The following is a 22,428-nucleotide window of genomic DNA, read 5'->3' as shown; positions in this document are numbered from 1 at the left end:
TATTTTCTATTTATGACGCACAATTTTATACGTATAATTCTTGCGTTTGGAAGCATTGTTTTTCAACCACAACCCTGCTTTTTTACGCCAATTAACAACTATAGGTAATATTGCTTAAAACTCTAAATATAAACGGTTTCTAAAGAAAAAAATATAACAAAAATTTGATTTATCTCGCCATATTTGACAACACTGGCTGGCGCGTTAGAGAAAGAAATAACATTAATATGCCCTAGTGTACATACACACCACCACTGGAAGGACGTTAAGTGGACAAGGAAACGCTTATACTTAGCGCGTGTTTACCCGCGCTCTTACATCGCCACGCATGCTAGAGTGTACTAAGTGTCCTTACTAGTGTATTTCATAGTGATCGAAATTGTCTCACCGAGCCTGTCAGTGCTCTCAGCCAGCATTGTACATAAAATTGGGAGATCAGGAAAATGTTATCTTGTTTGTATTGTCACCAACTCTTATCGGAGGAGAAAAAATCAGTTAATAACGGGTCCCGGGCAACCAGAAAAACTTCATATTCCAGGCAACCAACCACTTTGGAGGCTTATCACTTTTTAAAAAGTAATCCAATATCTATACAATATTCTGATGAAAGTTAAATTAACTCTTCTTGTTTGTAATAAAAGAAATATGCATCCTCAATGCTAACTAATTTCCATGATATGGATCTTCAAAGACAACATGTTTTTTTTCGAAAAAATAACAAAAATCTAAAAATTAATTTTTAAAATGCCTCTCAAAATTTGACAACAACATGCTTTCAACAGTTTATAGAACTGTAAACTACAAATATAGTCTGGTATTTTCAGAATTTTACTACTTGTAAGAAAAAAGTTAAAGGTGATTTTATTTATTTTTATTTGAATAAAAACCGTTACAGGGGACCTCGTTCATCATTGCAAGAAAAAAACACGAAGTTAAACGACGCATTAATGACAAATATACATTCTTTCTAACTTTATTGTTCACAAAATTATCAAAACTGATTGATTCGAACAGTCTAAACACATTTTAATTGCATAACTAACGGTGACGGCTCTTTAGCAACGGTTTTTATTGAAACACAAATACCTGTAACTTCTTATTTCCTTTAAGTAAAATTCTGAAAATTGCACATTAGATTTGTAATATAATCTTCTAAGCTGCAAGAAGCGTTTTATTGTGAAATTTGTGGAAAGCATTTAAATAATTATTTTAAATATTTTTTTTTATATAAGGAAAACATCATCAATTCATCTTAGAATACCCAAAACTCGAAAACGGCTAAGAGTTGAGGTGATTGGATTACGTATGCAAAAAATATGAGTCTCCCTAGTTGCTGGCTGCTCGGGTAGACTAGTTGCTTGGAATAGGGGGTATAGGAAAAAAAATCTGAAAAACAGATTTAACCGATCCATACAAAAACAAAAATCAGATAAAGATAACTGTAATTTACTCACATAAAACAAATATCAAGTCAATCGGATTACTACAACCGGAGAAAAAAATAATTGAAACCGATTTGGCTACCCGGGTAGTCGATTGCCTAGAATAGGGTTGAAATAAATCCTTGAGATACTTCCTTCAATTGCAATTTCAATGTTTGTTTTTTGTTTTTCATGAAGATAATTGAAAATTTCATAATAATAACCAAGAAAAATGGAAGAATATGTATGCTAAGCGTACAGCACCGATCGAAACGATCCATGTAAAATATTAATATTGCTTCTGGTTCTGTTTTTGGATGGAGACTGAAATATGGATTTGCAGATCATTATTCAATTTAAAAAATTACAAAGAGTAACGGATGCCAGCGTATTGTTGTATCAATCCCTATTGATAAAATTGCCTTAATAATCACTTCTAAGGTATTTTGGTATCACAACTAAGGGGCATTTGTCTTAATAGTCCCTTAGTTGGTAGATTTTGTCAATAGGGATGCGCTCAAGTAGGTGAGCTGATCGAGCGTATTTTTTCTTGGAGCTAAGCTACCTCAACCTCGTATTAAGCACGTTGTTCGTCTGTGCACTTGCGATTGTTCATGAGCCAGCCATACTTAATTTGACGAAAAATATGCCAACAAGAAAAGGAATTATGCGTCATGCCATTGTAACAAAGCAAAACTTATATAATACAAATAAATGAAAGAAAAAACAAAACAAAGAAACAAAAAACATACATCAAAGAGTTCTGTTTTTTTGTATTACCAGTAAAACCGATTAAGGAATAATGATAAACCAACTTTTCATATCACCCCTATACGCCTCTTAATCTAACTCAATTTTCTGTCGTTCTCTCTCTCTCTCTCTCTCTCTCTCTCTCTCTCTTTCACACACTTTCTCTTTCTCTCTCCACTGCTGTAGAGAAAACAAATATTTTTTTGTTACCCTTTTCCAGGCTGATGTGTGTATAACCATAAAATTAATGTCGGTACGAAGCTATGAATGTGTTCGAAGGTGTGTGTTATCCTTGATAACAAATAGCTTGTTGTTTATATACATATAGCTAAAAATTTCCTATAAAAAAAAACTGAGAAAAAGAACAAAATCGTACACGTATGGCATTAAACCAAAAAAAAAAAAGGATTTCGATCCGGTGTGCCTTACCGTCTTACACCATGGATGAAAGGCAAAAACCCTGCACCGCCAAAAATGCCACGCCGACGGTTAATGAGTTTTGTGTAAAGTGTTTGAATGGCCAGCATCTTGCTATAAATTCGTCAAATATCCGATGATAATGTGGGGAAGAGTGGATGTGCCAAAAATCAAACGACAACACTCTACATCAGACAGATTGAAACACACATAACCTCGATCACGCACGTGGATATTCGATTTGAATTTCGGTTCACTATCGCCGTTGGGATTTCAAAATTCGAGGGCGTCCGCAGAGAGCGCTTGCTTTTTCTGCGCTTGCTTTTTTGCCATTAAGTCCACAACCTCCTGTTCGGCTGGGTTGGCAGCGATCAGTACCCAATTCACGATGATGATTGTCGTGTTGCACAGTGGTCGGTGCGGTGTGTTGCTGTTACACGCGGACAGCCAGCTGAGCGTTGCATTATAACGAACCACTCGAGTCGCCCTGAAACGGTAACAGATTTTCGCCGTAAGACGCCGTTGGCGAACCGGTGTTGGATGACGATTGGCCCAGCTCGAGCGATGCTCGACTGGCCGAGCTGAAGCTGCTGCTGCTCATGTCCTCCTGGTCAAGGTGTACCAGCGAGGCCGACTGCAGTCCGCCACCACCGCCGCCAGAACCGGTCACCATCGTCGTACCACCACCGTGCGGATGATGATGGTGATGATGATGGTTGTTCGCTAGGAAGCTTTCACCACTGCCATCCATCACGAGCGGTCCGTCTGCAGTGAGTAAAGATAGAACGGTTGAGTAATGCTAGACACGAGATGGGAGCCGGGATACGATGTGAGTAGTACACACACGGTGGAGCGAAAAAAAATGTATACTTTTCTTGATGAATGTTGGTGGGATGATGACGTAACACAATGTCTACACTTTATCAAAACTCAAAACAAATACTTTAACTAAAAACACTCACACAAACACACAAAACTGTCGGCTGGAAGTAGTTAGGCAAAACAAAAGTTGTTTTTGAAGTAACATCGCTACTAGCCTTGATGATATGATGATGACACATCCATAGACCATAGAAGACAAGGGCTACAGATGCACCTCAGGTCTTCGAACTATAGCAAAAGCGGCAGTAGCCTTCACACGGCAAAATCGGGGATATCGAATCGCATCCGGACCCGTTCCGCCGTAGTATGACGACTGACTTGCCAGCTACGTGCTATATCTATAAGTATAGTACGCCATTATATGACCGGCATGACCTAGAAGGTCGTTAAGCCAAGCAGAACATGTGTAGTACTGATGTCGAATTCTATCTAGACTCTCAGGATTGCGCTGTGTTTCGACTAAGGATGTATTATAACACCAAGTCAAGAAAGTCTAGAAATTGACAGGCCACACAAAACCCCTCCTTGATATTGTTAGCTCCAAAAGATGAAGACGACAAATAAAGTGCTTTCGGTGTTGCTCGTTTTTTTTTTTTCAATTAGAACTAGAGTTGAATGAGTTGCAACGGCTGTATTATTGGTTTGTTTAAAGTATTTGTTTTGTTAATTTATTTTTCGTTTTACGTTTTTTTTTGCTTTTTTTCCTCTTTTTCACCACAACTCCCTTCCTCGTTTGGTTTTCTTAACTAGAACATTCTCCCTTTTTTTTTGCACTCTCCATTTCTCTAAACCCATTCTTTGCTTATCCTTTTGTGCCTGTTTTTCGGTTTTGTTTCACTATTGTAAGTGTGTATCAATCATTTTGTTTCTTGCTTCGTTACATTTTTTTTACAACAACTATCCTTAGTACACTTTTGTTGTGATAAATTTGTAAATAATCATCACCCTTTTACACTAATTGCTCTCTGTCTGTCTCCGGGAGCAGTTTAGGTTTTCTGTTTTTGTTTTCCTCCACTATTTGATTTGTTTTGTTAATAATAGCCTAAAAAGATATGGCGGCTAACAGAGTTGGTAATATAATGGTCGAAGGATGTATGAGTTACCTCTCGGTATGCCTTTAACGGGTTTTTGCTCGTTTGTTTGTAAATTATAACGAAAATAGGGTGAAACTTGATAATCAAATATGATATAATTTTTTTTTTGGTTCCATTTTAAGCCACTTTCACACTTCAACCGAAACAATAACCTTTATACGATTAATTTTATTCCCCTTTTTTTTTGTTTTCTTTCTTTTTTTCACTTTTTTGTTCAGCCTTTTCAATGTGCTTTCTTAATTTGGTGTCCAATTGAGAAATGTTTAATTATCTACATTTGTTTCATCAGTTTTACTTATTTGTTTTATCACTTATTCTTTTTGTGTGTTTTTCTTCTCTATTTTCTTTCTTTTTTTAGCTTACTTTTGTCTTATATAGCTAAGTTTTCGTCATTAGGCAACAATGAACATGCAATGCAAAGATGATTCTCCCTTTGTTTTGTTTTCCATCTATTCGACGAAAAAATAGTAAAACGTAAGTCGAAATAGTATGTAGCCTTGTAGCAACGCAAGCGCTTCTCCTCAGTTCGAATATGCTCTGCTGTTTCGAAACGAAGCAAAAGAAAGAGAGTAACACCTCAACCGCCGAGTGGTGAGAGTTGGATAGATTGGCTTATACTTACGATATTTGCACAATCGACACAAGATTCGTACACACGAACGAGAGTTTATATTCTAGAATTAGTATATTTTGTTGATCCAGAACCCAACTACTATCGACGTAGACGGCTAAGCATCAAATCAACACATTCGTCAAAAAGAACAAATCCAGAACAAACACCAGCAACCATCCAATGGCCAAAATATTACGTCAATATGCCATTTAGATGAAAAAAAAAAAAAAACTTGCGTTACAGAAAAATTCTTCGCTTCTCTCCAAACTAATCCTAACACCTTACAGTTTATATTAAAGTGATTGTGAAATCAAAAGCTTTTTTTACTTTTTTTTTAAACTTTAAAACGTATTGGCAGTCAAATACTTAATCATCAGCAGATAAATAGTGACCTTAAATAGCAATGAAACGCTGAATCTAAAGGCGAATAAAACCTGAAACCGTCCGGTGCCTTTTTTGGCTTGCAGTTGGCTGGCCGGTAGCGGTGACAAGATGGCCGAGACGGTAACAACGTCGGTTTTCCTCACTACCGCAACGACCAACGTGTATTGAATCCCACTTGGGACCAGGAAACCAAAACACACACACACAAGAAGCTGTTAGAATAGTAATAGTAGTGTCAAAAATAGTTATCTGTCCACCATATTGTTTTCAACTGTTTTTAAGTGTGATTGCAGCGTAATTCTTCTTCCATTTGCATTTCTTTTCTCCCCGTAGTTTAACATTTTGCCAACCAAGGAAAGTGCTTGCAAGTGCATGTGGGCATTGCTAGTAGTTAGTTCGTTCAGTAAGTCCTGTAACTGCAACATATTGCACAAAGCAAAACGTACACGGTATGTGCACGATAAAATTCGTTTTTTCTCTCTCGGGGTTTTGTGCGTTTTTAAATAACAGAAGCATTTTTTTCATTGTTTTTTTTCTATTTTGTATTTTTTTTCTTTAGTGTTTTTTTTTTCGTTTTGCTCTCAATTGTACTAAGATCGATTCATGGTTTTATTTTTTAAGCAAACGCTTGAATTTGCAATTTTTCAAACGGAGTTGGATTATTGTTCGTGCGAAAACGTTATGGTGCTTTTATGGATAACGCTATGGCACATTTGTTTTGAACGACTTTACTGAACAGAAATTGAAACTAATGCACAAAGAAAAGAAAAAGCTAAATATTGGAAAATGGTAATATTTTGCGCATGAATCGGAACTCTATAGCTTAATCAAGCATTCAACGAAGAATGCGTCCAACTAAACGTTTTATGTATTTTCCTTCTCCATTCCCCTTTGCTACATGAAAAATTACAGGGAAATGCAAATGATAGCGTGCGGCGGGCCAACTCTAGAGAATAGCGCAAGCTCTTATGAAATCCTCGACCACTGATATAAAAACCTCCAATACTTTAGCAAATCACAAGTAAAGAAAAAATCCTCCGCAATAGTTAAGGAAGCTGGTGCGATTGATATGGAAAATTTATATTATGTAGTAACTTTTTTACGTCAATATTTTATAATTGGATGTACCAAAAATTAACACACGTTGCAATTTTGATAATATTTGCATTACTTTTTATATAAATTTTATATTCACATATATGAATTTATATTTACAAAAACATATACGTTTGGTAAAACTGTACGCACGGTGCTTTCTAGACGAACATAAAATAATTTTGTTGCCTAAACGGTTCTGTCGAACCGTTGAACGACTGAACGATTTTTGAACGCATTTGTATGCACGCACTGGTTCAAATCTCGAGTTCGAATATTAGCATGTTTTTGGGATACGGTTTTTTTTAAAATTTTTGTCGTTTGTTGGTAAAAACCAAATACTTAATTTAAGTTATCACTATATGAATTCAATTTTCATTTGGTTTTCGCGCGCAGAAACTAGCATTTTCAACTCTTCACCTACATAAAATACATTTTCCATATCAATCGCACCAGCTTCCGTAACTATTTTGAAGTATTTTGTGTTTATTTGTGCTGATTCGCTAAAGTATTGGGGGGTTTTATATCAGTGGTCGAGGATTTCATAAGCGCTTGCGATATTGTTTATTGTTTAATAATTGATTCGTCCACCGAGAACGGTTTGACGAGGCAAACACGCTTGCTATGGCTAAGATGCTTTACAAGAATTTACAATAAACGCAGAGAACTTTTAAATTGGGACATAGACATCGTAAAATCAAACTGACACGAACATTGATTGAAACGCCTACTTTAGCGATATTCGCTAAAGTTGGCCAGCCGCACGCTATTATTTGCATTTCCCAGTAAGTCAAAACGAAAAGCTAATATTTAGTACAAGACGTGCTGTGCAAACAGAACTGTACTGTTGGTTTACTTCCTTTTAATATGAATATTTCCGCAAAAAAAAAACTACAAGCCTTTGCTTATAAGAAGAACACAATAAACATATTATTACCACCTGTGTCAGTGATACGAACTGTCATTTCGAAACGAATACTACTAAATTATCAGGTTAATAAAGGTTCGATAAATATGATACTAAAGCAAAAGATCAGCGAACTTGAAAATACAAAATTTAATAATTGTTTATCGTCTGAACGAATGGGGGATCTTGTTCTTGAGTTGTATAAATTATCGGTTTTACGCTCATACTTGTTCTAATACGCCGCACGTGTAAAACTGATATCCAAAGTCTATGGTGAGATGAGATCAGTTAAATTGAAAAGTTATATACGACCGAACACGAATGCTGTCGTCTACGAGCAGAGTAAACGGACGCATTTTCTATCCAGATCTTCCCATGCCCAGCAGCTGGATTCATCTGATTTCGACGATTTTGAGCAGACAAAATTTAGAAATTGGAGATTGAGTACCATTAGGATGGTCGGAGCCATATCAACCCGCACACACACACGCGCACACTTCACACACACGCACCGAAAAACGGATAGAACTAAAACACAATCAATCGGACATAGCGCTACACAGATAAAACCCTAGAGCAAAACACGACGCGCACAGCAGTAGTAAGTAGGAGAGCAAAAACAAAACCAGCAATGATACGGCCGAACACGTCAACAGCATCATTCGCTTCACTAGTAATTATTTTCGCTTCTTTTTCGATTTTTTCTTCCCGTTTCCGCCGTTTCCGCCGCCCGCTGACGCGATACCGCCGCCCGTGGTCGCCGCCCCGGCCACCATCTTTCCGGTGTTGGAAGATACGATCATGCTTGTACTGAGACCGATGTTGCTGCTACTACCGGCACCACCACCACTACCGACGCTTGCTGTCAAACCCTTGGCAGTATCATCGGCATCCGTCGTGGATTGCTTCGGTTCGTCACACTTGGCGTATCTTTCACATTCCGATGGCAGTGCTGTAAGCGATACGGATATATCGTTGCCCATGCCCGAAAGCAGTGGCCCATCGCCGTATGTGAGCGAATCCTTTTTCGTGCTGGTGGCGGCTGTGGTCGGTGCAGCCGAAAGCGACGATGAGGACGTTTTGTTGCTCGATATCAGCGGTTGTAGCTCTTCGTCATCTTCATCGCCGTGCTCTTCCTCATCCTCACCCTCATCGTCCTTCACATCGACGGTTGTAGGGTTGCTGGTGGTGTTCGTAAGGTTCAGATTGACAGTCGCGCTGGTGTTTGTTTGACAGGTGTTTGTGCGTTTGCGTCGACGCCTTTTACTGCTCGGCTCCGACAGCTTATTTACAGATTCCGCTACCTTTCCCTCCACCAGCAGCGGTTCATCACCAACAGCATCATCTTCCTGGTCGTTGGTTGTGGAGTTAGTGGTAACGTCTTCCTCATCCTCCGATCCAGATGACAGCAGGCTAACGATCGTAGTCGTAGTGTCTGCCGTGGGGTTGTAAGAGCTGCCCATATTTGCCACACCAGACGACTGCATGTCCAAGTCTAGCTCCAAGCTCTTGTAATCCGAATCCTGACCTTCGAGCGAAAGCTGCTTCAAAACACATTGACTTGAGCTGCGTGTTCTGGACAGCGGGGAGGCGCCTTCTTCCTCTCCACCATTTCCCTCCGATTCTGGCTCAACGGATGGAGATGCTTCCCGCAAGCTGGAGCACATAGCCACCATTATATTGCCGCCGGCAAAAACACTTTGCATATCGACCACCATTTGCTCCTGCTGATTAACGCTCCCACTTGCTGAACGTTCGGTCGCATGTTCCACCAATGGACTTTCGAAGCTGATCAGAGTTTTCTCCTCCGATTCTACACACTGCGCAGACTCTGGACCTGTGTGAAGTTTTGCCAAATCGGGACCAGCGTGCGAAGGTTCACCGAATTCCATCACTTCGTATTTGTCATCGGTAGCCATGGGATCATAATACGTATCCAATACTGAGCTTCTTCCAGTCACGAACGATTTCTCACTCTCTTCACCATCTTGTGCATCTCCCTTAGCTTTGCGATCTGGCGTGACTTTGGACTGATGTTTCGCTTGGGATTCTTTCACTTTAACGCCGATTTCCGGTGCTTCGTGAACGTTAGTGTCATCACCGAAAAGTTCTAGATCGTCAATTTTGAGCGCCTCTAACGGGGGCAGTAATAATTGGTCGGCATCCGGCATCATCACCACTACCGGTGAGGCCGATCGTTTCGTTGCGATCGATAATTCCTTCTCTCTTTTGATATCTTTCGTGTTGCCCTTGGAGGCGTTGGCTAGCCGTTTGTTATTTCGTTTGTCGTTCCCAGGATTTCCGGTGCTCTTTTTTTCTTGCACGACGGTAGTACTTCGCATGTTACTGAAATCCTTCTTATCGTTACGATCGCTCGTTGCTGAACTGGAGATAGTGACGTCAGGTGCCGGAACCATCTTCCTGTCTTTGCTTTTCTTTGAACCGGCGGTGGTGGCGCTTGTGTTCGGATGACTTTTTGTGTGTGCTCCTCCATCTTCGTCCTTTCGACCTTTCGATGCAGTTTTACTATCTTGCTTTAATGTTAGTGCGTCGTGTTCCAGTGGATCGCTATCCGCCACGGGTAATTCTATAGTTTCAAACTCATCACATGCTTTCCCGAGCGATGGGTCAGCCATATTGAGCTTCGTGGTGAAGTCTGATTCCAATTCCGAACGGATTGTATCGGCTGAATCGCTTCTTTCCTTTTCATCCTTACTTGCCAATAACTTTCGTGCGCGCGGTTTTTCATGCTTCGATTGCACTGAAGTCTCAACAGCGTGCGATCGTCGCGTCACATCGGCATCAGACTGTTGGACCTTTGAGCGTTGTTTTCCTCCGCCGGCACTGCTGGTGAAATAGGGCATATTCTTTTCCTCGATTACCGGTACGATTAAATCACGGCCAATTAGCGAGGCTGGTTGACTGAGGGGCCGTTCTTCACATCCACCTCCAGCCATTAATCTTGCCTTGCCAGACGCTTCAACACTACATCCGGTACGATCTAACGAGGAACCACGATAGCGTCCGGAACGCATCTCTACCGTATCCAGCTCTTGTGCAGCCGGCAGTTTGGTAGCACATACGTTCTCGTGATGCACGGTAACGACAGGACGAAATAGTGCCTCGTCGCAATTTTCGTGCAGATACGATTCGACACATTCCTGCATAAAATCATCCGACTCGATGCTGTCGGGCCCGGCAGAACCACCACCTCCACCACCGCCAACGGTACTGATCGTGGTGACCGTGCCGAGCGGATTCACTACCTTGGCGATTGTGATGCCACTACTACTACCACCACCGTGATGATACACATTACGCCCGCTAGCACCCGAATCTGGTCTGGAAGGGTCAGGATAATAATTATGCTGGTGCAGCTGATGTTGATGCTGCACGCTCGCTTGAACAATACCAACATTTTTCTTAACTAATCCACTAGCTTTGTTGCTACTACTGTCACCGCTGCTAGCAAACAATGGCGGCTGCTTACATTCAAAGAAACATCCAACAGCATCGCCACCTTCGCTGGTCCCGCCGGTGCCACCGGCTACCTTACATCCACTACCGCCACCACACTGGTAGTGTTGCTGCTGTTGGGTCTGCTGAAGTAGTTGCTGATGCTGCTGGTCACAGATCGAGCTCAGCGAATGGGTAGATGAATAGATCGATGTGGACGAACAGGACGACACGGACGAAAGACCGGTGGTGGTGCTGGTGGTGATCGATGTCTGTGCATGCTGATTTGCTGCTGCCGAAGAGTGGTGTGTTGGTGGATGTCCTGCGCCCATACCGGTGCCACCACACGCCGAGCCAGATCCCAAGTGGTTGCCTATAACAATTGTGAATAGTCCGGTAAAAGGTTTGGGTGTGAATTTGGCAGGAGAGACACACGCACGCAGGCACGCACGCACACGCATGTATTGAGTGATATAGCGCCGACAGGTTGGAAAAGGTGAGAAATAATTAAGGGCGTTGTTGTTGTTGTTGTTGAAAGATGCAAAGGCAGCGGCCGACAGCGTCATGCAACCCGATGACCGATCGATGTCCCGGCAGGGTGTTGTCATATGTCAAGATGGAAGAGCAGATGGAAGCGCCCACGCACACAATCGATAACACCATTTATCGGTAGAAGACAGTACAACACGGTGCACATTACCAACCAGGATACACAGAGAAGAGAGAGAGAGAGAGAGAGAGAGAGAGAGAGAAAGAGAGAGAGAGACAGAAGGTAAGAAAAAGAAAGAAGCCAGAGGCAAGTGTTTTAGAACCATTATTCATATTTTCTCCACGCAATAGTATAATATGTATTTTGAAGTGGTATTTGCGTATCGGATTGTAATCTGATCTGATCTGATTGTAATTTTTAAAAACAAACTTCTAGAGAAACCATGTTCACCATGACCATACGAGCCGCTATACGAATTAGCTTTTTGATTTATTTTTTACTTAAGCTTTGTGGCAATAAGTTTAATTTTTTTATCATTTGCAAACTATATAGCAACGAATCACTAGTTTCAGATCTATTTGGTTTGCTTTCGTAACAAAAAATATACAGCTTTTGGAAACTCTAGGGTAGCTTACAAAAGAATAAATCTTTTCGCTCTACATCATTAAGTAAGTGCACTAGGGAAAGTGTCAAAGGAATGCATTACTAATTTCATGGGAATCCAAAAACGGGATGAAGGAAATTTAAAAAAAATAAAAACTAAGGCCAACATATGGTGCTCACATTTAACGTACACATTATCGTAAGCCACAACCCAAGAATAATGTTAATAAACTGTGCCAACAGTAGTAATACCGGGTTTTTTTCTGTTGATAATGTTGAAGCATCAATGATGTTGGTAAATACTACAGATGAAATGGTAGCCGATTAAGCTAGATGACATTGTAATGGCTTCATATTTTTACTTTACTTATTTTATAGAGACTTTGGGTCTTTAAGACCAAATTTACATCTTTCTGGTATAAGATTACAAATAGGGTTACAAAGTATTGCAGATATGGCAGAACAACTAGCAGAAAAACGATGAAACGTACGATCATATGATGCGATTACAATGTCGTCTGATAGCTTTACAATAAATGGAAGTTATTTACCATGTAATTCTCATTCTTCTTGGCTTAACTACTCTTTTAGGTCACGCCGGCCATCGAATGACTTACTGGACTTGCTAATACCACGTAGTTACGTGGGAACGAGATAACTATGGGGGAACGGTCCGGATGGGATTTGAACCCCGGTTCTGCCGTGTGAAGCCCGGGGCTGCTGTCGCCTAAACCACCGGGCCCGCCCCCACCATGTCATCTAAAGCCATAACAATGTCATCCAGCTTACTGTGCCATTTCATAAATTTTTTTTCCAAAATTATCTTTAATGCTTTTACATTATCAACAGAAAACCCCTGTAATATAAATTACAACAGTAGTAAATCAAACAGGAAAATAGCACACGTTTTAAGATCAGAGCATGCGATTGAGCTCGGAACTAAGAAGTGTAAACGAAACAAACCAGCTAAGTTGCAAATTGAGTGTCAACAGAGCACACTAACGATCGGTTAAAATGGCAAACTATGAAATTAATACAAAAAAAAAAAAACTACCGCGTTAATCAACACAGCAGGTATGAAACAATAAAGGTAACAGAAAGATTAGCAGCGATAAAAACAACATTATTTGCATCTAATATCGAGCGACGCAACTTTTTATGGTAATTATGAATATATAATGCTGTTTAGGTGAACGGAAATTCAAAATAAAAAAACAAACTAAGGCAAGTTGCTAGTAGTAAGTACGTGTGTTCCGTTCTGTTCTTCTCTTAATTTTCCTCGATTTTGATCTCATCTATTTATTTATTTTTTAATTAAAGTTTGCCATCAAGCTTTCCCGAACATAGAAACGTGTTTAATATCATTGAATTGTATTGAATTTATGGTTCATATTTCATTTCAGGCTACCAATAAAAGGAACGCGAAGCTATGCATGGTTCTCTTTGACGCTCACACACACGAATTGCCTTTTGACTGGTCCTTTTCTTTCTTTTTCCATCATAGACTTCTTCTCATTGCTTTTTTTTTGCTCTCTTCATACGACTTTGATTTATAAGAAATTAGGGAACGAGGCCGGAACGAGAATGCTTGTGCTTGTTTCCTGCAGGAACATATTGGGAGGAGTACAATTTGATCACGTGGTGTAGTGGGTGTGTATGTGAATAATCGTTACATCGAAAACAAACTGGTGTACCGCAGTGGTAAGTGAGCTGCTAATAATAAAAATGTTTAACTGTGAATGTATACTATGAACAGTATAACAAAAACGTGTTCCACAACGTATTGGTCAGAGGATACACTACGAAAAGTAAAATTCTCCCTGTCAATACGATGTTGCTGATGGAAGCCTTTTAATAAGCTTTTCCTTTTGTGCACAAGCGAATATTATTATATTGGGACTGGTAACTGGCTTCAAATTAGTTTTGAAATAAAGCACTTGCACATTCCAATTATGAAGAATTTTTCGCTCCGTTCCGCGTGTGTGTGTGTGTGTGTTTTTTTGTTGTTGTTTGACATAATAATTTAATAATACTGGGTGCTTTATCTTATAAGCTAGCGCCATTATAAATGATTGTTTTATTCAAAGTTTGATGTAAACAGAAGCATTGGCATGAAGTGATCATGAATGTGGGAACAAGTAAATTGTAAACGCAGGAGGGAAAACGATTTAAACATGAAAACCAAGAAAATAATGTGCAACTGTTACATTAGCTTCAGCAAGCAATTTGAAAAACAACAAAATTAAAACATTACAAGCAATAAAGGAAAGAAAACAAAAGGGTAATACCACTACACATATTTTGATTTTTTGGAAAAGACAGCACACAGTATCTTTTTGGACATTAAGGCAACAATATTTAAATTATTTTTTTTTTCTATTTTTCCCCTTCCTTTTCTCCCTTTCTCTCTCTCTCTCTGTCTCTCTGTTTCTTTCTTTCTTTCTCGCTTTCTCTCTCTCTCTCTCTCACTCTCTTTATCTCTTTTGTCTCCTTAGTGCTTCTTTTGCGACATTTTGAAGCGTCCAATATAAAAAGATGCATTTATATGCAGCACAAATTGAAACACAGTTTAATAAACAAATATACAAACAAGTTTTTCAAGCGTCAGTTAAAAAAACAGGAAAAAAAACCTACTGGAAACAACTGCAAATGTACATTGTGTCAAAAAATTGTCCGTACACTGTAAGCCAATGAAAAAAATCATTTCAAAAATTCAATATTATAGTCGAAATACGAAAACTGACAATTGATCTCAGGGTCAATAGAAAACAGAAAACAAAAGGTCAACGAAATTGCAGGCGTAGTACTGGAGACTCCTCTCCTAAGGGCTCGCAGAATTAAACTGACCAAATTTCACAAATGCATCATGCTGCGGGAAATTAAACAAAATCAAAACTTTGGCAACCCCAAGCCTGTAGAAAGCCTGACACTTTACGCACATATCTAAGGCAGGATATCGAGTTAATTATGGAGAAGCCCGAAAGAGTGGTTAGTGTACACTACACTAAACTAAGTGGTCAAGCGCAGTGTCCGGCGCAGTACAAATGCTTAACTAAATTCAAAAATCTGCAGCCGACCATAAAGCATGGTGTTGATCATGTTATGGTTTGGGGTGCCTTTAGTGCAAATGGTACCGAAAACTTGGCGTTCAATGTATCTACAATGGATCGATTCAAGTATTTAGCCATTCTGCACAATAACTTTCGAAGTCCAAAATCCGAAGCATACTTCTAGGTTGGTCTAAGAATGGTTGCTGCACATCGTCGAAACATTGCTTACACAACCGCTTGCAGTTTCCAGATCGCAATCATATTGAAAATGTATGGGATCGTTTTGAGCGAAAAATTCGAGAACCCCACGATCCAGGATAAAAACTAGCTGAAAAATAGGAGATAATATCTGATGAAATGACTTAAAAACTCTCGATGAAAAGGCGTTTGAAGAACGTAATTAAAGCATGACATACGGGATATTAACTCGATCAATAGAGTTCGATAAACTGTGGGTTTGGTTCGTTATATGGATAATTTTTTGACCTCGATTTTAGAAAGCAAATTGGTTAATCAGTTTTACGAAAGATACACTTTTTTATAAAATCCATGCTGGTTGATTATAACAATACATTGTAAAACTTTGTGGAATAAATAAAACATTTGCTTTGATTGATTGAATATGTTCTATCAATTATTTTGTATCCCTGTCTTTGTGGCTGTACGGATAATTTTTGACACAGTGCATATAAATATTATTTTTTTGCATCTAAAAGCAAAAAGGTAAAGGGGGTCACGATCCATAAATTGTGTAATATAACTGCGGCTTTTAAATATAACAGGATCATGAATAATTATTCTTTATACTCCTAGTGGTGCGAATAAAAAAAAATCTGTTATATCATTTTCACAATAAAATAAAACATTCATATAACACAAACTCAAACAGGAACCAAAATCAAACAGATAACAAACCGAAACAGAAAAATAAAATGTACGTAGCACAATCGTCTGGTGCCTGATGATAATACATATTTTGGATGAGGGAAATGTAGGAGAGTAATTGGTGTGCAAGGAAAATAAACCAGAGAAAGAAAAAATATTGCTCATTCCACCATACCTGTCGCATCCTTTCCGGTCGTGATCAGGGGCGATTCACGCATCGCGTCGGCCAAATCTTCGCGCAACTGCGATTCCACCGGTCCGAGGGATGAAAATTCGGTGTCCAAATTTTCATGGTGCCGAAACTCGTTCATGTTCATCATGCGCGGGCTTTGCTCGTAACTACCTGTGCTCGTTCCCGGGGTGGCCATGGATTGAATGGTTGCGGAAATAAAAGGCAAAGAAAACAATTATGCCGCGTTAGTAAAAATGATTGAAATTGTACCAACAATACACAAAAAAAAATTGAGAATGAATGAAAATTACTACATGATCCTGATTCAATGAGTACGGGTACCAAGGGCCTCATCATACCTCCAACTAAAGGCATATTCATCGGGTTGGACCGTTGTAGTGAGCGGTTAAACACGTTGCCGCCGCTACCACTGCCGGTACATATTTCCACCGCTTCTGTGTCGATGGAGGATAATGGAGAGCTACAAAGACACACACGCACACCAAACATGTTAATAAAACACGCAACTGTGAGGGCTGATTGAAGGAACGGATTCGTACCCGCTCGGTGTGTTGTATGTTTTAAACATAAACTGCGGACCCATCCACAAACGACGGTGTGGTCCGGCATGCGTTATGATTTCCACCTGCGACAACCACCGATCGTCGTGATCTACCGAGATGTTACCCGTGCTGCCACGATGGTGTGGATGTTGCTGCAAGCGATCGTAGTCCTGTATCGAACCAGCACCATCCGTTCGGCCAACACCGTCCTCGATAAACCGGTCCTTTATGAGCCAGTTGTCCAACGAGAGTGGCGGTTGAATGTCACCGGTGGAAGAATTTTCTTGTCGTTGTAGGCACCATTGAGCCTTTGCCTCCACCTCTAGTTCGATGGGTGTGTCATCGCAGATTTTCTCCTTCGGTGTTCCTGTTTGAATACAAATATAGATCAATGAGTTGCGTTTCAACAAACTTCACAAGTAAATACAGTTGCTGTCGTCATATTTTGGCCTTAAGTCAGGTTTTTTTGTCTAGAAGGCAAGTATTTTCGGCTAAGCGCATAAATTTCTGATTCGAAAGCCCCTAAACCATAAAATGGTGTCCCTTAATTAAAAATTTTTGACTCTGAAGCAAAACATGATATATTTTTGGAATTATTGAAGGAAATTGAAGGACAACAAAATTATTACGCACATAATTTTTTCTTTTTACGTAACTGAAATAATGTAAACAAAGGTTATTTTCATTTTTATTCATCATCCGTATGAACATGGACATGTTTCATTTCACGCACGGATAGCAAAAACTGATTGTGCGTAATGAAAAGTATTAAAAATCCAGTAAAATGTAGTGCTATAAATGAAATTTAGTTTAAAAATTATGAGGAATATCTCTATTGTAAATTACCGCCTACCCGGGTAAGTTTAACACTTACATTCATTAAAATCTTTTGATAGGAAAGGCGTACACATTTCAAATTTATAGAGAGGCTAGACCAATTTATTTTTCACCTTTTCGTGCAAAAAGAAAATTTCAAATCGATTTAAATTTATTTTTTCGTTTTTTTCGATTGATACGTTTTAGTATGGGAGTTAGCCATTTTGCGGATTGTAAAGCTTGTATCGTTTGATCATCTCGTCGTATTCACATAAAATTTTCCAGAAAGGGTAGGCTGTTTGTTGTTCAACGAGTTACAAGTAGATGAGTGTTATAAAAAATTTCTTTTAATTTTTCACTTCCAAAGATGTAATACCCTTGCATCTACGAAAAGCATTTGTTAGCTGACCAGAGTTTTTCTTTGCAAATTGGCAATCTTTGTGCTGTTCACTTATTTACTGTGCTTAAAACAACCCTAAACGTTCCTTTTGTAGAGATTTTGCTTCATAGTATAGTGCAGTCACAAATGAATTCAAATATTTCATAATTATTATTTTTTTGCTTAAACTCTCCCGTTTATTTTTGGCTTCATGAATGATTATTCCTTCCTTGATGGCCAATCGCTTTAAGCCCATATTAAGCGAGTCAAAATCGAGAATTGTGGAGATTCAATACTGAATCCAACTTTGTTGAAACCTGTTCTTTAAAATATTTAGAGATGTTTTACAGAATGTTTAGTTCTTTATTACTGGCATTTAATTACACTTGTCTAGCGAAATTCTCTGCCAAATGAAAAAAATGACAGAAAAATTCCGGAATTATTCCTGTAATGTAACATGGGCTTTCATTTACGGCTGAATAGTAATTTTTTTGTAACGGCAGTCTGTTTTAGAATAGATTCTATCCACGATCGGCATACTGATACGGGCAAAAACATATTTTGCTTTTGCTTGAATTATTCACAACTGTATAATAAACATTTCGTTTGTACTATTTCGATCAAGAAAAACTGTTTGAATATTCATCCAACACTAATTAATCTAAATTAATTTATTGACAGTAAAACAATGGTTTTTCGTCGAAAAACAAAAAAATGTGTAATGATGTACATTATCTGAATTATTTGCTTTTATACATTGAGATAAGCCTCGCTAGACGTTTTACGGAGCGGTAAATGCACAATCCTTTACAAAAAGTATTTATACGCCACTGTAGATATAGAGTGTCTCATTTTAAAAAGCACGGTCCAATGAATGTTAAAAACCAAATCGATGAACACCGTAGTATTTTCATCAAATCGAAAATTATTTTGTTTATATAACTTTAGAGTATACATTGGGACGTGTCAAAAAATGTGAGATAAGACCAAAATTATATGGGAACACGTTGAAAAAAAAATCTAGACAAAACAAAATATACATAGGCACGGTATAAAAACCCATAGGAAAGTGTGAAAAATTGCTGGGATTTCCCTGTAACATTCCATCGAGAAATACCGCATAGCACACATACTTACCGGACGCATGTTTAGGCTCAAGATCGTACTGTATCAGAGCACCATGGGCCGCCATGATGAACAACGAATCGATCGGTTTGCGCTGGATGCGATGGGCGGGTGTATCGCGCACCACACAGCCGGGCGGATCGAGCAACCACGAGCGAGCCTTCGCAAAGCTGGCGCACACACGCAACGGTTTCATAAGATCGTCCGACGACGAGGAGGACGAATTTCGTTGCCTCGTGTGATGCGCACCGCTGCCCATCGTTTTGCCCGCTACCGATCCGCATCCACCCCCAACGCCCATGTTACTGCCTCCTCCTGCGCCACTACCGAGCAGATGCGATGGTTGCCTTAGCTGTGCGAGCGGTTGTACCACGGTCGGGTGTGGGAAGGGAGGCGTTCGAGGGTTTGCGTACGCCATGGCAGTAGGTACATGGTTAGCACCGGTTCCACCCTCGCTCGAGTGCGAAACCGGACTGCTCGACCGTCCATCGATGGAAAGGCCGGCCGATCGGTGAAACCGGGACAATCGATTCACCACATGCGGTGAACCGTGCGTCCGCACTCCGGCCGGTCCACCGTACGGTGTGACGGGAAACACGTGCGTAGTACCGCGCAACGTCGAAACGGCGACCCATCGCGAATCGAGCGAGAAGGCCACATCCTGCACCTTGGCCGTCGTGTCCCCCCGATGCAACACATACAGATGATGCACGGCAGCCAGCGATGCACCGCTCGGATGCGGATGCAGCCGAAAGACGTGAAAGTCATGGCCACGCTTGTCCGCCGTTAGCAGCAACATGCCGGGTGCATCGAATGCTAACGCCACTATCGCTTCCGAATGGGCAAGAAAATGGGCCACAATCGGATCGCTACCGTTCGCCGTAATTGGTGTGCCGGTGGTTGGGCTTACGTCCTTTACCGGGTGCTTAATGTCCAGCACTGTCACTATGCCCGGCTGATTACCCTGATCGCCGACGCCTCCTCCACTGCCACCCAAAATGCCGCTCACATCATTTGCCGAACCGGTATTGCTTCCGGAATGCAGACCGCCAACGCCACCAACACCACCGGACATGGAACTGCTGCCACCACCACCCACCAAGCTGGAACCGAGACTCGATCCCAGATGACTACCGGTTAAGCCAGCCGCCACCTGCTCACCAAGCTCGCGCAACCCTTTGCCGAAGCTTTTGGCCGCATTTAGCACCGTGGCCGTGTAGCTCGTTACACCGTCGCCTTCGCAGCCACCGCTCGATCGCTTGGACGGGATGAGGCGTCGTTCGGCGTACGCAATCCAGCGGGAACCTAGTGCGACCGGATTCGGATTCAGGCCCGGACTCGGATGGCAGGTCGTTACGGTGAGACGGTCCTCCAGCGTGCGCGCATCAAACACAGCGATACGCTCCGGAAACGTGACCACGATCGAGGACCGGTTCGCCAGGATGTCTACGATGATGCTCTTGAACTTGATGCTCTTCACCGTTTCGCCGTCCTTGAGCGAGACGAAGTTGACCGCACAATACTGATAGCTGCCGTTCGAGGCAGCCGCACTGGCGCTGGCACCGCCTAGCCCACTATCGCACAGCGCTATTAAGGGACGCTTGTGTGTGAATTGATCGGTCGGTTCCGTGGCTGAGTCACGATCACCGGTCGTCGGTGTTGGTAGCACGCGCAAACATTTCACACTGCCATGACGCCATGACAGTACCTCAATCGCTTCACCGTTCGCCGGTACGATCCACACCTGTAAAGATATGTTGTAATTTCCACGAGTATATTAGTATGATTCTTATTCTAAGAGAGAAATAGAATAAGAGATTTAAGAGATAAGAGAAGAGAATAAGAGAGAAGACTTATCTACTCAGTTTTTGTAATACGACAGCCGAACCAAACTGGGATTATGACAAGAACGAAACCTACAAAGACGTACTTAAGCTGAATTCACATATTAAAAAGGGGGGAAAAAAAGAAAACAAAAACCCGGAACGAATTGAAAGTATCGGAACGGAATAAAAAAACGGAATCGGACGAAAGTATTGCAACGGAACGATTTTGAAAAAAAAAACGGATCACAAACGACCAACACTAGTGTCCACACCATTTGTCCTACCTGTACACCGCTCACATAACCCAAAATCAGCAGCAATGGAGGCGCAATGCCACCCTCCAGCTCCCAATCGTCACCGAGGCAGGGATCGCTAATGTCGGCCGCATTTTCGAACCGCACCCACAGTATGTGATCCTTGCTGTCGCCTAGCGGTGCCTGTGCCTGGAGCGTTACGTCGTTGATAAAACCGGCCACACTGTCGATGATCGAGCGGTCGCTAACTGCCTGCGGTGGTACGATGGTGGGCATGCAGCGCACCACGTTGGTGCCGCCCTCACCCGAGGACGCCATTGAACGGCTGCGCTGGGAGTCGGCCGACATTTTCAGATGCTAATACCCTGCGGAGACCAATGGGAGAAATGAGTTTACATTAGTTATATTGACCTCCAGGTTTTGTGTAAACGGGTCGGCAAACATCGCGACTGGACTGGGCGCCCGAGGCCCAGATATCACTGCCAATTCCGTACAAATTCAACTAGCATTAATCGTGTGTTCTAGAAGGTGGTTAAGTATTTTCGATACCGCCAGTTACACCACTGGGCAGGCGTTATATAGCACCAACACAGACCAACCACCTACAACTGGTCTCTCTCGGTCTCTCGGGTGTGCAATCGATCGCTAATAACATTCGAAGGGTAATAACAAAGGTCGTTTCAGCCAGCAGCTGTTTCAACCATCTTCCACCGTTTCTAATTCTTCAATGTACAAACCAGCGGGCTTGTTGCCAAAATCTGTTCCGAGAGTTCTGAAATACGGGGAAGGATTTTTAGCTCCACACAAAAAGGAAAAGACAAGGGCAAACCTGTTTACACTTGCAAAGTGTGGTGCAATGACAACCTACCGCTAGCTTTAGGGGTGTAAGGAATGTTCCAGTTCTTTTGCAAATTTTCAAAATATGGCTAACAGATTTCTGTTGCAGGTATGGTCCATAGGTGCATTGGCTTTCCCTAATCCGAAGACACTCGTCCAAAATTAGTGCCACACGAATCAGTAATCGTGACGTAGTCATAAAGTCAAGTTGAGACAAACAGAAAATTCGAAGATCAACAGATATATTACATTGCACCATGTTGTCTACAAGTGAAAAGAGCTTTATGCGTGTGGCTGTGTGGGTGCGGTGCAATGTAGCCACTTATGGGATAATATGCCCATCCGTAACCACCATCAAACCACTGAGGAGTTTGCTATTCTTATGTATTTGTTACTTCTTGCACAGAGA

General features: G+C 41.0%; 2 protein-coding genes across 4 annotated transcripts in view; one reads left to right on the top strand and one right to left on the bottom strand.

Moving 5' to 3' along the window:
* Positions 1 to 22,428, top strand: part of LOC126568065 (palmitoyltransferase ZDHHC8) — a 347,611-nt gene that overhangs the window by 35,901 nt on the left and 289,282 nt on the right. The gene's annotated exons all lie outside the window — the stretch shown is intronic.
* LOC126561793 (uncharacterized) lies at positions 8,170 to 21,543 on the bottom strand. Its single transcript, XM_050218151.1, has 6 exons — positions 21,213 to 21,543; positions 19,115 to 20,846; positions 16,780 to 17,149; positions 16,531 to 16,700; positions 16,223 to 16,390; positions 8,170 to 11,392 (listed from the first exon to the last, which is right to left on the bottom strand). The coding sequence occupies exons 1-6, from the start codon at positions 21,528 to 21,530 to the stop codon at positions 8,241 to 8,243; spliced, it is 5,910 nt and encodes a 1,969-aa protein (XP_050074108.1). The 5' UTR covers positions 21,531 to 21,543; the 3' UTR covers positions 8,170 to 8,240.

Source organism: Anopheles maculipalpis, chromosome X, assembly GCF_943734695.1.
Source record: "Anopheles maculipalpis chromosome X, idAnoMacuDA_375_x, whole genome shotgun sequence".
NCBI lineage: Eukaryota > Metazoa > Arthropoda > Insecta > Diptera > Culicidae > Anopheles > Anopheles maculipalpis.
Note: the sequence above shows the minus strand (reverse complement) of the source record. Positions and strands in the feature narration are given on the sequence as shown.